Source organism: Rhea pennata, chromosome 1, assembly GCF_028389875.1.
Source record: "Rhea pennata isolate bPtePen1 chromosome 1, bPtePen1.pri, whole genome shotgun sequence".
NCBI classification, from domain to species: domain Eukaryota; kingdom Metazoa; phylum Chordata; class Aves; order Rheiformes; family Rheidae; genus Rhea; species Rhea pennata.
In genome coordinates this window covers 193,941,629-193,956,716 of record NC_084663.1, presented here as the reverse complement: position 1 = coordinate 193,956,716, position 15,088 = coordinate 193,941,629, and the positions used below count along the sequence as shown (strand labels likewise).

Here is a 15,088-nt window from a genome sequence, read left to right as displayed (position 1 = left end):
CACACTGTAGGCCATGAAATCTATTCAGCCACAACAGCACTGAAGTCAACTGAAGCTGACTTACCCTGTCAGCTAGGGGCAAAAGAGGTTTTGAATTACTACATACCATACTCTGTGCTGTCCTTGCTGCAGCAGCGTCTGCTAGATTTAAACAAGCTGTGATCTAGAACTAAACCACATTCTAAAACCAGTGTGCTCTGATTACAATGTTTGTCCATTCTTTTGATTTGTTTCTAGCGTATGTAATCTAAATGTGATTATTTTCAGTGTTAATAAGCATATATTTAAATAAATCTGGATAATAACCAAGAAAGAAGACAAACTTATCCTTAAAATCATTTGCCTCGCAAAGTATTCATTAATTGTTATGTCTGTCATATCAGGTAGTCTCACTTTAAAAACTGATTTTAAAATATTTCTCACATTTAAAATTCTTATCTGAATGTGTTCCATGCAGTCATAGAATTCTGAGTTAAAAGATTGACTTTTTTTTTTTCTTTCTTTTTTTTTTTTTCTTTAAAGGCTTAAGCTCAAGCTGTTCATACCTCTTTTGGAATTGCAATCTTAAGTTAATTTGCTGTGTATGAAAATGAAATAATTTAAGATACGCAGTTCTGGATGTTACATATCCTAGATTCCTTAGCAAGTTTCCTTACATAGTCTTTTGTGATGAATGAAAATTGGACATCTGCTGGAAGACTAAAAATGGCAAATATTGTAAATATTTGGGGATTTTAAGTAATTTTGGCAATTACCATCTATTGACCATTACCATCTATATGACCTTCAGACTCTCCAGAAACAAGGAGTTAGGCATCAGACTGTCAAAACTAATGAAGCCAGCACTTAAATAGCATAATGTTATACTTGCAAGAACAAGCTAGGAAAGCCTTTGATACTTCCACTGACCAAATTAACATAATGCAGTACTGTGTCTGGTTCATACTATGTCGTGCTGCAGTCTTATTGGAAAACTGTTGTGTTTATATGCCTCTCAGCCTTGTCACCTGGATTGAACAGTGTAAAAAGGATTAAGTAAAATACAATAAAATGATCTACTTTGGGGAAGTGTCCAGTGGGATCTCAGAGGGATCCTTCACAGTCCAATTTCTTTACTATCTGTAAGTAATATTGAAAGGATAAGTAACACTATTGATGGAAGAAGTATTTACAAAAATTAGAGGACTTAGAAACATAGATACGAGTCTATCTAGGTTCAAATAATATTGTTTGTTTATGGAGGAGAAGGGGTCGGGGAATATTCACAAGAGTAAACTTTAGGAAAATGTGGCTTGTTTCCTTGCTTTTCCTGTAAAGTTAGTGTAGTGAAAGTAGTTCAGAGCAGGGTTCTGTGCTGGGTGCTCTGAATTTCTCTAAAAGTATGTTTGCAGTATTTTCTGGATCTAAGTATACTTATATGTTTGTGTTTTATTTATTTAATGACTTAGCTGTCAATCATATAGATCCACAGAAACTATTATCTTAAGGTGAATTAGGAAGTATTCTTTCTGGAAAAAATAGGCTCTTAAGAATGTTGCATGGGAAAACTTCATCTAGGTCGTACTATATAACAGAATAAAGAATTGTTAAACATGTTGTGTCATTAAAAATGATTTTGGAGGGATCTGTTACAAAGTTACCAATAAGCTGAAAAGAATTCACAATGAAAACAGATGTTAAGTATTTGTAAGAATTTTCTTTTAAGCAAACCTAAGTCTCCTTCCACTTACATGATGTATATTCTCCAGTAGAATAACTTTCAGGAAGCATGTAAAAGATTTATGTATTTGTAAGAGATTAAGATTGCTTATAGTAGCTTATGGTGTAGTGGAGGAAATCCTTATTTCAGAAGTAATAATGAATACTATAGGAACTGATGTGTTAAAAGTTCCATAGCTTAGTTCTTCTGTTACATAAAGGATGAATACACTCCTTTGATTTGCCTCTTGAGAACAGAAGAATATTAACAGTTCTTTTATAACTCTAATTCTGGAGATTTCACTAAAGGTAATTGTAAACCAAAAACAGTTTGTCAACTAGTATTTGCAAAATAACTGTTAACAAAATGGGATGTTCCTGGAAAATATATGTTCCACCTGTCTTATCAGCAGTGCTGCAGAAATACTGAAAAATGACAGATGAAACCAAACATCCTGTGTTAGACGACAACTTGTTTCCATATCTGACATCTCTATTATGGCACAGCATGGAAGAAGGCTAGTCTTGCTTTCACATGTCTTATCTGTTGAAGTGCTTTATGGCATAATGTCACCACACAGTCACTTGTTTTGGTCTCCATGGCTTTTAATATAATACTAAAACACAATGAGGAAAAAATGTCATTTACACAGATAGCTGGAAGAAGCTGTCCTACTAAACAGTTTTGGACAGGTCTGTCCCTCTTTTACAAGCCCTTTTTCCTTAAGCTCCCCAAGATAATACCCTGTGCTAGCTCCTTCCATTCCCATACTTGCAAACACTCCCTGTTTAGCAGCTGCATGTGAATGTGAGTTGGTGACTTTCTTCAAATATTACTTCTGCCAAGAGGCTTGCTATACAGGTCTGTATAGCAGTTTCAGAGTAGCCATGCCGTTAAAACATGCTACAATCTGTATGAAAAGTTCAGATTTCATTCCAGCGGTAAAACATTATCTTGCTAAACTTGAGAGAGAGAAGATACCTCTATAGCCCCAAATAGAGAAAGTCTTTGATGTGTTTGCTTAAGCCAGGTTATAGCTGAAGAGTGATGCCTTTGTCATCAATTTAAATTACAGCAGTTTACTGTTTCCATTGCTTCTGTATTTAGTTCAAGACAGGCTCTGAGCTTATGCAGAATGCAAGAGATCTTGTCAGTGGTTACCCATACTACCTCTGCTTGCCAAATGTGTTCCCATCCTACTCACTTTTTTTCCGCTGCCTATTGAGACCTGCAGGCTTAGGAACCAGTGGTATCAAGGTGATGTGCTTGTGCTCGGCTGACACATCTGCAGTCGTGGTTGGCTTAGAGAAGTCAGTGAGTAGGAGAGTGTAGTTCTCGGAGCTCATGACCCAAGCTGGAAGTGAGTGGTTTCAGCTGAGGAGATTTATCTGGGTAAAGCACATTGAGGTACAGAGAGCTTGTTCTGATCTCCCCTATCAAATATGATGCATTTTCTTCTGTTGAGGAAGTGCCACAATCGTACCAGAAAAGAAGCACAAGAAAAGAAGGTGGCAAAGAGACTTAAAAAAAATCAGCTTTATCTCAAATAAAATTGAGGAGGAGGAGGAAGAACTGATGACTCTGAAGTTGTTTAGGGAATTAGGCAGGTCTAATTAATTTGGAAATACACAATTAACAATGCTAACCTGAGAAGGGAGTGTTTTCTGAATGTAAAGATGCAGCTTTCAAGAAATTCTTGAAGTAGTCTGACTTTATTTACTTTGATAAGTTCTTTCTTGAAGTGGACCTAGTAGTCTACAATGTCTCTAAAGTGTAGAATGCTATGTTGATGAAATGTTAGTAATGTTAAATGCTTATCTCTGACCTCTGAGTGTTTTATCGTTAGTGGCCAATGATAAGATTGTGATGAGTACATTTGTAGGCAAAGGTGTGTGAAAATGTGTTTAGAACACTTGTTTTATTCCTCCATTTTTTTTTAAATTATGTTGTAGGTCAACTGTTTTGCATACACATAAGCTTAATGAAATCCTACTTCACTGGCTAAATTTAAAATTTTCATTCAATGAAAAAACCTAGAAATTGAATCTATAATGAGAATTCATTCTTTATGCCTGTCCTTCAGTCCTGCTTATCTGTATGCATTCTCAAATTTGAAATACAACTTAGTTTTTAATTCAAACACATTATATATATTACAAAGCTTTGTTAGAAGCATTATGCCATAAAGTATTTTTGAGCACTGTCTCAGCTGAATTTTAAAGTGTGCTACTTCCCTTTCTTCAGTCACAATCAAACTTCAAAAATTAAAACAATGCCAGAAGTGAAAGTACAGCAGTAAAGCGGGGCAGTTTAATTTTTTTTAATGTGAACATGATCTCTTTCTCTACCTAAAATGCATACAGCAGCAAGAGATTCAGATATATTTAGATGACTTGTATAGTGGCTATTAACATTAAAAGATTTTCAAAGACTGCAAAAATGATTTTGATATTAGTATGATACCATGACAGTCATCTTTATTCTTACTGGATAAAACCTCCCAAAACGTGTAGAAAAATAAATTGTTAAGACAAACGGGACCATTTGCATTAATAATCTGAAAATAGTATATGAATAATGCTGTGATATCCTTTAAAATACACTTGACGTTTTATCAAGATACCAGCCCCTTCCCCAAGTTATTTCAACACAAAATGTAAAACAGTTCTCGATTTTAATCTTTGAGGGTTTTTTTTTCCCAGCATTACAGAAGTTGAGAACTATTCTAATGCCACAAAAGAGAAAGATCATAATTTGTATACTTGCAATTTGGCTAACAAATGAACTTAACTATTAGAGAACTAGTTCTGTTTAGAACTATTTTTTGCTAAACTGTAGTAATAAAATTATCAGATCAGAAATAGGAATTTTTCTGTTTCAGTACTGTGACATAGCAAAGTTTTAAAGATGTGAATAACTGAAGTGAAAGAAGCCCTTTCTCCTTGTGGCTCACCTTGCAAGATAGTATTTGACTACTTCATGAGGGGAATAAAGATTCACTGAAAAAGAGAATTGGAAGCTGTCTGTCTTAGTAGATAAGGTTCAGGAAGGACAATCTGAAGCAGCCTTTTTGGTGTTTGTCTTAGTACTTATACTGGCATTTGAATTTTAATATAGGGGAACTTCAAACACTAGCTTATAGAGAAAGCTTAATTGTTATTTTTTCAGGGTTAGTGGCCTGTTTCTTTTTAAGGAAAAAAGAAAAAAAAGGAGAGCAAGATAAAGTATTACTGTAATTAGAATAGGGAAGCCTGATTTTTTTTTTTTCTTATACCTTCATGTGGAAAAGTATCTGTGTAAATTGTCCATGTTGAAAACAGCTTGTCTAATTCTGTGAGGAGAGGCTCCACACTCACCACATTGTTATCAGCTCCATATTCAGGATCGTCTTTTTTCTTCAATAACTGTCCGTAGGAATATACGTTCACTTTCTAATACAACTGGCTTTAGTTTTTAACCACTTCTCTCGTTCTCTTTGTTGTAGTAATTTCCAATTGCTGCTTATCTCGGATATTCATGTTCTGACATCTCATTTTATTTCATTGTGGTTAAATATTAATATTAGTAAGGCTTTAAGTGATTACAGTCCCAATAAAGTTGGTGAGAACTGTTTTGAGTTTGAGTCCAAATTTATCTACCTCCATCACTACCTAGTACTGCGTCAGTGTCGCTGTATTAGATGAGTATTTTTTCTTGTTTTTGTATCCGGCCTTGGGCTTTTAAAGCTAATACTTGTTAATTCAGTCTGTTCAGCATTTAGTGTGCAGGGGTCTCGAAGGATCTATCACCTCAAATATTTGCTGCTTCAGCCTATTGGAATCCACCATAGCACTAGCAGCAAATTTCTTGCAGTCCATAGTGTGTTCTTCTAGTAGTGTAAAAATAAACTCTAGTCAAAATTCTTTCACATCTTATGCTTATGATAGTGGCGAATGAAAAGCCCTTGTATCCAGTCCACCAGTTGATCTTCTTCAGACAGTTTAGCTGAGGCTGGAATGGCATTTGAAGTGATTTGCAAAACTCCACAATTATCTTCCTCTTCTTTCTCTCTTGCCGTGCTAATCAAGAAAAGACATTAAGGGTTTGTATGTACAACTATTTCTTTCTTTCCTTTGGCAGGAATATATTAAAGTCTTATGTTGGAAATTGTTTGAAATATAAAAGTTGGAAGTAACAGTGATTTTCTGAGAATTTTTTCGTTAAATTTTTAAATGATTTTAGCAAGGTTGTGAGTTACTAGTTTTGGTTTATATCAGAGTTGTACAGTATACTATAACTTTGTTTTACATACAGTTTTTATTTCAAAGTAAAACAGATTTCCATTATTATGTTCATTAGTTTATATGATGACTGCTAATCTGTTCTTTTTTTTTTGTTGTCTTTTCCCCCTCTGGTCTCTACAGCTGAGCTTTCTATTGAGACAAGTTTCTTGAAGCACAAACCTCTTAGGTATAGATTACGTGCTTGTAAGCATTCTAGTTAATAGTATGTTTTATTGTAGTGGAGTAAAATAGACATGGCAAACTTTCCCACCATCAAGAGAATCGCTTGAATGTTGTAGACACAAATTATAGGAGAAATATTTCAGTTTTATAATGATTTTAATTAACCTTCCTTCAAATTTTAGTCATTAAAACCCTTTCTAAAATTGTAGCCATCTGTACCATGAAATATTTAAGGACTACTCAGTCACTCAAGGCAACATTTGCCTGAAGAAGAAGTTTTCCTTTCTTTTGTAGCATAAACATGATATTACAGCAATTCTTGTATAACTCTATGGTCATACAGTTAATTCGTAAACAGATTTTTAGGAGACATGTTTTTTCCATTCAGAAAAACTTAAAAAAAAAAAACAAAAACAAACAAACAAACAAAAAAAAAGTCATTCAGAAATACTTACTGTAATTCATATTTTAATGAGTAATTATGTGATGCACTAATTAGTAGTTATTCTGCAGTATTATTGCTGATATATGCTTATGTATGTATACATCAATATAAGGAAAATACAAAAAACAGCAAAAACTTTCCTTTATGTTTTATTACATATAATATATATATATAAGTATGTAAAATGTATTTTAGAATAAATAACTGAAGAAGCTCAACTAAAAAGAAAGGCAAAAGATGGCTTGTTTTATGTATAAAACTTATATTTTATGTAAGAAACATTTTGTGAGAACTACTCACTTCTCATGAACAAAATAAATAATTATGCTGAATTATTATGCATACTATTTGAAATTAAAAACTCCCAAATTGTTGGAATCAAATTGAGGTTACAAATATTGTATTGATATCATTAGAATAATGTAGCTTCAGAATCTTTTTTCTCTACTTAAAATCTGTTTTTTAAAAAAACTGCAGTATTTTACAATAAGTAGGATGAAACATTAGTTTGTAGAAATCAAGCTTTTATTAGTTTCTGACAACACTTTAAATTCTTATTTCTATCTGTTGTATTGTTTCATTTATTTTTGTTTCCACATACTTAGTAAACTATTAATACTAAAATTATTAGTTGCTTCTGTGGTTTGTTTTTTTAAAAAAAGTAAGCGTAGATGATGTATCTACTGTAGAGAAGAAATAAAAGTATGAAAAGTCTTTTTATATGTTACTGAGTTACGAATGTATTATCCCTTTGTATATCAACCTATAAAGACAAATCAGAGCTTATAAACAGAAGTAATTTAAGCAGATATCTAAGTAATAATAACCGAATACTTAATTTGAGAAGAATTCTCAACTATTTGTATAGCATTAAGTATGAAAGTTGTGTATCTTTTCTCCTTTTAAGGAAGGAACTTGATGTAGCTAATTTAATTTTGGTTGCTAAAACAGAAAGACATCCCAATCTGAACTGAGCAAATTCTAATTTCAAAGATGCTGTCCTTTATATTAATCTGACCACCTAAATATTTAGTATCTGGTACAAGTAATTCTAGGAGATTTCTGAAGAGTAATTTATTTTCTGTAATAATCTGAAAGGCTTGTTCTTAGACTGAAACTGAAGCATTTATAAATAGTATATCTGTCTATGATACCTCTTGAATGAAAAAAAAGTAACCTACTTTTTGATAACTGGAAGGCTTGTCTGCAGTACAGGTTGCCCGTGTTTTTCCCACAGCACTATGTTTAGACGCTAAGCTTCTGAAGTTTCATATTAGTTACCTGTCTTCTGTTGTGCATAGTAAGCATCAGTCAATCAAATCATTTTAAGTAAATTTGAAAATCTGAGCACAGATACCTAACTGATCATGTATTCTGAAGTCATCTGTTGTCACATAACAAATTGATTTTTCTGGGGGGGAGGATGAATTTTGTTGCTTACTAGAAGAAAACAGATAATTTCTCCCTTAAAATTATTAAAATAGCATTTTACATGTTACTTATTTGTGGGCTGTTATCATCGGCAATCCAGCTCTAACAACATATATTCATAATTACTGTTTATGTTATAGTTAAAGGTAGAACCTGCATAATAGCTTGAACGAGTTATAGCTTGGCAAGCTTCACTTATCATGAAGTAACTGTTCGTGTAACTGTTATGTAAATATTCACTTATCATTTAGTCATTAATATTTTATCTCTGTGCCATTTAATAAACTCTTTTCTAGACACAGCGTTAATTTGATTTGTCCCCCCATTTCTACTGCTGCTGCATATTTCATTCCAATTTTTTCGCATTTGTAGGTCGTAAGTTCCCAAGACCCCTTCCTCTCTGAACTAAGACAGACTTTGGGAAAATGTATCTGTTCAGTTTTGCTCTTACTACATAATCCCTTAACTCTTGCTAAAGAAGTAACAATCATTCTGCCTCTCACTTGTGCAGAATGTTATTCAGTTCTGAACAGAGTGTAGTAAAGACTGTTTTTTTTTTTCAAGCTGCAAATTAGTTTTATTTGATGCTAGAGATTTGATGAAGAATATCTTCTTGTGTTTCTCTAAGGAATGTCACTGTCAGCAGGATCTTCTCCTCTTCATTCCCCTAAAATAACTCCTCATACATCTCCGGCTCCACGAAGAAGAAGTCATACTCCTAATCCAGCGAACTATATGGTGCCTACTAGTGCCTCCACTTCTGTTGCTAATGCTGTCTCTCAGCCTTCATCTACTGGCCAGGTGATCCAGAAGGAAACAGTGGGTGGAACAACATACTTCTATACTGATACAACTCCAGCACCTCTCACAGGAATGGTATGATTGTTTTTGATACAAAAGTATATGGAGTTCTGAAATGCTGATTTGGTTAATATTATTTTAAAAATAGTGCTCAAGATTACTCTCTGAAACCTTTATGCTGTATGAATATTTGGCATTTTATGTTGTAGTCATCCTTTAAGATCACTGAAATGTAAAGACTAGGGAAAACACGAGTGTGGTGTTGTATACTCTTTATTCCCCTATGAAGAATTTTATTTTTTACATAGCAGTAGAGAAAGCATTTTGTGTATGTCTCTGTGTCATATATCCATAGAGAAAACATCAAATGTTATTTCAGATTTTCATTCTTGATACATTGAATCTTAAGTTTACAGCAGAGAAGGAACAAAGCAGGTACAAAAATGTGAAAATGTACACACACACACACAGACATACATGCACTCTTGAAATTGTTATTAGTGAATATCTCATGAAGAAATTGTAATGCATCTGGCAGTATATTCATAACGTCCTGTGTCTGAAGACTTTGCAGTTCAGTAGTTGAAATTGAAAGGATAATAGATCTCAGAATTTTCCCAATCCTCAAGGGTTTTAAAGTGATTTTTAAAAATGTTTTGTTCTCAGGTATTCCCAAATTACCACATTTACCATCCAGCTGCACCTCATGTTGCTTACATGCAGCCTAAAGCAAACGCACCTTCTTTCTTCATGGCAGATGAACTCAGACAGGTAAGACTATAGAGAATATCTTAGGGAGAACATAGACTTATAGAGAATATAGACTGTATATCTTAGAGAAAAGCAGAAAATCACCAATAGTAGAAGAGAAATAAACACAGTCTGCAGTCAGTTTTCCCTATGGAGAATTTAAAAAATCTAGTCCTGTGGCAAACAGAGTACCACAGAGGGTAAGGGCAGGTTACAGTGTACATGACTGCAGTCTAAACTGCATGCTGTAGTTTCCTATTCAAGTAAATACTTTTGATGTATGTAGTACCTTAGTGTGTTTGAATTCATTTATGTAGTGTTCCTTTAAAGCTGTAATCCTATTCAGTTTTAAAATCTTTCACCAAAATGAAGGTGTATGCAGATGTTATTTGCTGAGTGCTGCTTTGACCATTGTTTCAGTGTCGTAGTATTAGGTGCCAATGCTAACTTTGGTTAACACGTCTTCTGCAGCTGCTTTCTTCTGGGGAAAGAGTTTGTGCATTCTAGGATTTTTTTTTTCCTTTCCCCAAGCTAGTGTGTTTTATTCTCCCCCCCCCCCCCCCCCCCAAGACTCTTGCATCAACTAGCTATTCTGGTACAAGTAGTCTGTCTTTCAAATATATAATTCAGTTATCATTCTTGATAAGCTAACAGTATGCTAACCTGTTTCAGTTTGAAACCTGACATAATTTATTCTTCAGGAACTGATCAACAGACACTTAATAACTATGGCCCAGGTTGATCAAGCTGATGTGCCTGGTAAGTAAGAGTTTCTTATAAACTAAGCTGTGATCATATGCACAGTTGCAGAGGAATATTTAATATTAACAGCATTTTTTTAAAAAAAATAAATCCTGTTTTTAATTTTTTCATGAGGACATAATCATCAGCCTGGGCTGAGGATAACCTGATGCAGTGTTTTTAATATGTTGAATTTCAGAGCGTTTTATAAATATTAAATTTGTTTCTTGTGCCTAGCTTTTTTTTTTTTTTTTTTTTTTTTTTTTTTTTACTTTTTATGAAAATTTTAATTATCTAGAAGGGAATTATTGAATCAGGGAATATAGCCTTGTGAAAACATTGTATTATTTTGCACATATTAGGTGTCCCTTTAAAGGATTCATTTATTTTCCAGTGCTACGTATAAAATTAGCAAACCAGGTTGTTTTTAAGTGGATCTATTGATACGGTGTCAGAGAAGGCATTGTCTGGCAAGAGAAATAAATACAATTCATTGTGATTAGGTTTTTAGAGAGTTTACAGTTGACTGCGATCATCTTTGTTTAAACAGATTGCTTGCTTTGGGTGCAGTGTCCTTTTCAACTATGTTTTAATATGACAATGATACAGTCTGAAATGTGGTTTAGTTTACTAATCTAGATGAGGTACAAGTGTATCTCTTCCAGGGGTAATCTGTTAATCCGATTTGTAAACCTTTCAGCCTCTCTCTCTCCCCTTCTCTCTAGCTCTCTCTTTACCTTAAACAGTTAAGGCACAAAACAGTATTCTTATTTATTCTTTTTGTGATGAAAACAGGCTTTTAAAAAAGATATTCTGGAAGCCTGTATGGAAACCGGTGCTTACCTGTGAATTGGGCTGGGGGGAGAAGTTAAGGTGATTCAGGAAGAGTAAAATTTTAAGGAAAGTGAGAATCATGGAGAGAATTTTTTTTTTTTTTTTGAGGAGGGTATGCCACTTCTTCTGAAGACAACTAGTGAAACCTTTATACTGTCTATACATTGATATCAAAGCAAAAATACTGAATTTTGACTTTAATGCATCTAAAAGATGATGCTAAGAATTGACATATTAATGACTTAGTAGATTTAATCTTCTCTGCTACCACAATTTTCTCAAAATTGATATCTAATGCATTTCTGTATACAAACTGATTTAGCAGTTCCTACAGAAGTGGACAGCTACCACAGTCTCTTTCCTCTAGAACCACTGCCGCCGCCCAATCGAATACAGAAAACAAGCAACTTTGGGTACATTACATCGTGCTATAAGGCTGTAAATAGCAAAGATGACCTGCCATATTGCCTTCGGAGGATACATGGTGAGAAAAATTGAATTGTCTTTTTTTTTTTTTTTTAAAAAAAAAAAAAAAGGAAGTGCAAGTTTTATTTAAGCCTAAATATGTATTTTAACGTTCTATGTGAAAATCTTGAACTAGCTAAGAAGAGCTAAGAGAGCAAGAGAGTCCTAAATTAACATTCTGTTCTTATTTAGATATGGGCTTTTCAGTAGTTTCAGAAGAAATATTAAAGTAAAAAATCCCTTTCTCTCCTCAGCTTGTATCTTAAACTACAGGTTCTCTTGTTTTGTCAGGTTTTCGTTTAGTTAACACAAAGTGCATGGTATTGGTTGACATGTGGAAAAAAATTCAGCATTCAAATATAGTAACCTTGCGTGAAGTATTTACCACTAAAGCATTTGGAGAACATTGTAAGTGTGTTTTTTGTTTTCTTGTTTTTTTTTTTGGCGGGGGGTGGGGGGTGAGGGAGGAAAAGGTCTCTTTGAGATACCTTTTCTGAATATGTTTTAGTTGTTAATTGTCACATGTTTCTATTTCTAAGCTCTTGTGTTTGCATATGATTTTCATGCTGGAGGAGAGACTATGATGAGCAGACACTTCAATGACCCTAGTGCTGATGCGTATTTCACAAAACGAAAATGGGGTAAGAAAAATACATTATCTTTTCACTCCTATAAGCTATTTCCAATACTTAGTATATGTGTAGGTGGTCATAAATCGTCATTTGTTGGTGGGGTTTTTTTTGTTTGCTTGTTTTTTCCCCTAATCAGTTCTGTCATAAGTTGATTGGTATCAGAGAACAACTTCTTCGCTTCCTATTTGTAAAATTTCTGGATGTAATTTTTTGAAATAAGCAAAAAGGTTAACTAAAGCTAACAGTTAAGAAAAAGGTCTAATGATGAACAGCTTACCTTTCACATTTGGCTTATGACCAATTTGTAAAATTAAAGTCAGTTTGTAAGGGAGTTACAATTTGTTTTTGGCAGGTTAATCTTCAAGTTTGAACACAGGACTGGGGGTTGAAATCTCTGCAGTCATAATTAAAGGTTTGTCACAGGATGACACCTAATACTTACTGGAGATGCTTTCAAAATCACACATGGCATATGCTTTGTCACCATGATATTTGTTTAGATGTCATCCACTTACATAGTTTTTTTTCCCCCCTTATTCCTAAAGTATTACAAGGACTAATTAGTGTTTTATGTAATGTTTTAAGAAAGTTAAGTAGCAATTAAAGAAAACAAGAAGTGGATTTAAAAAACTTCGTATTATGTGAATTCTTTTCAAAATTTTCAAAAGCTTCACATCATAAATTTTTTGAGATTCATACTCTGACTTCAAAGGAATCACTAAGGCTACATCTGCATTCATAAAATTGGTGGCTATGCATGCAGGTAGCCCAGCAGAGCTCATATTCATACATTTAAACTGTCGTCTTCTCCAAAACAGAATGTTATCAGTTGTAATATTGCCTGTCGGAACCAGTTCTTCACCCATGCAGTTCCACAAACTATGCTCAGATGTTAGCTGAACTCTAGTAAGCCAAAACTATCAGCACAGGCCAATACTGCACTGAGTAGTACTCTAATAGCTGAACGGAATGAGAGAGTGATTTAGGTAGGACAGTACCTTTTGAAGGTCACCTGGCCTGAACTCATGCTCAATGCAGACCAATCTGAAGTTGGACCCAGTAGTAGGGATGAGCAGGGAACGCTGAAGCCTATGAGCCGGCCTTGTTTATTTTATTAGCATACATGTTGCCTAAGCATCTTTAGGTTATCAGCATTTAAAGAGATCCAGAAGCTAAGATTTCTTCTTTCTTCTATTTTTTGAAAATAGAGGCTTTAGTTGTGAACTTAATCCATTTTAAATGTTGACATGGAAAACTGTTTAGCTGTCTGGTGGGTCATAGCATAACGGATTGTTAGTGTGTGAATATGTTCAAAGGCTTGCAGATTGCTTGTATACTGAATGTTTTCCTCTGGATTTGCAATGGGCTGATTAGTATTAAAAGGTTGGAACTTGAGTTCCTGTATTGTTTTTGAAGGTGATGTGTTGGACAGAGGAAACCCTAGCTTGATTTGTCATATTCCATGGCAAGTTAAAGAATGTAATAACAAATTCAGTGAACTTTACATGAAAATTATTTGGAAACATGGAACCCCTTCCGCTAGGTTAATCACTGTTACTTGCAGAACTATACTTCTGACTGTCACCTGCCCGTGATTTTCAATTCCCATGTAAATCAGTCATTATTTAATTTTATTATACCTCTCCAGAGCATTGTATACAGAAGATTTAATGTCTGTTCTAGATAAATTAATAGAAGCTCTCATAAAATTATTGGTAATATGTATTCATTTGTCATACTGGAGAAAAATAAATTTGGCTTCTATAAAGAGAAATAATGCCTATTATTTTGATGGAAGATCCAATAGATGCAGTCTTTGATTTTCAAAGTCCATCATCAGAGACTCTAAAAGAAACCAAGCAGCCATGGGATAAGAGAGAGCTCTCAGTTAAGTTAATGACTGGTTAGAAGATGAGAAATGGAGGGTAAGACTAAAGAGCTGATCATTACAGTGAGAGGAGGTCACCGGTGGAATATCACAGGGATATGTGCTGGAAGTTGTACTTCTTAGCACATTCGTTTATCTGTGTTGAAGATGGATAATGGTCTGTCAGAGTTTGCTGGTCCAAGTTGTTTGGATTGGTTAAAAACAAAGGCTAATTGTGATGAGTTGCAGAACGATCATATAAGACTGAATCTTTTAAAAATAAAGTAGTAGGTGAAATTCAGTGTCACAAATGTAAAGCAGTGCAATTGAGGGAAAGCATAACCCTGACTTTGTATAAAATGATGTCTTCTGACCTGACTATTACCCCTCAATAACAGATGTCTGGCTATAGTTAAGCAAATCAAGGAAACTATTGACTTGTTGTTGAACAGCAGTAAATAGAAAATTGATTTTTAGGGTATTAAGAAAAGAGTAAGCAATAAAATGGAAGAAACATGAATCTATGATGCATGTGAATCCTGAATGCCATCTGCAGTTCTGGTCCCCCTTCCCACTCTCAAAGGGTACAGAAGAAGAGCAAAGAAGTTGAGAGGAGATGACAGGGTTGATCAAAGACACGGGTCAACTTCTTTATGAAGAACAGCAAAGTGGAATAGGGTTCCTTATACTTTTAAATATTGTGGAGGATATATGCTGTAGTAAAAAAATAACTGGAATGTAATAGATATCAGAAAAATCATCACTGATAAAGAGAAGATGAATAAGCAAGAATTGCTTACTATCAGATAGCAGACTTTCTAGCCAGGTAGCAGGTTCAAAACTAATGAAAAGATATTTAAACCATAACAACTTGCAACAAAGTTTCAAGAATCCTTAAGGTTTAGTTGGGTTCAGGAGGAAAGTGAACACACTGGTGGAAGAGAAACACTTTGAAAACTGTTAAGCTACATAGTGCCT

At 34.1% G+C, this 15,088-nt stretch overlaps 1 protein-coding gene across 6 annotated transcripts in view; it reads left to right on the top strand.

The window, feature by feature from the left end:
- PAN3 (poly(A) specific ribonuclease subunit PAN3) overlaps positions 1–15,088 on the top strand; it is an 81,398-nt gene that overhangs the window by 43,196 nt on the left and 23,114 nt on the right. For 5 of the 6 annotated variants that reach the window (XM_062567177.1, XM_062567173.1, XM_062567174.1 and 2 more), the window contains 6 exons: positions 8,649–8,896; positions 9,488–9,592; positions 10,273–10,330; positions 11,469–11,630; positions 11,903–12,019; positions 12,151–12,252. In XM_062567177.1, coding sequence (XP_062423161.1) covers positions 8,649–8,896; positions 9,488–9,592; positions 10,273–10,330; positions 11,469–11,630; positions 11,903–12,019; positions 12,151–12,252 — 792 coding nt within the window. The remainder of the gene's footprint in view (positions 1–8,648; positions 8,897–9,487; positions 9,593–10,272; positions 10,331–11,468; positions 11,631–11,902; positions 12,020–12,150; positions 12,253–15,088) is intronic. The other variant, XM_062567172.1, reaches the window with a different exon arrangement.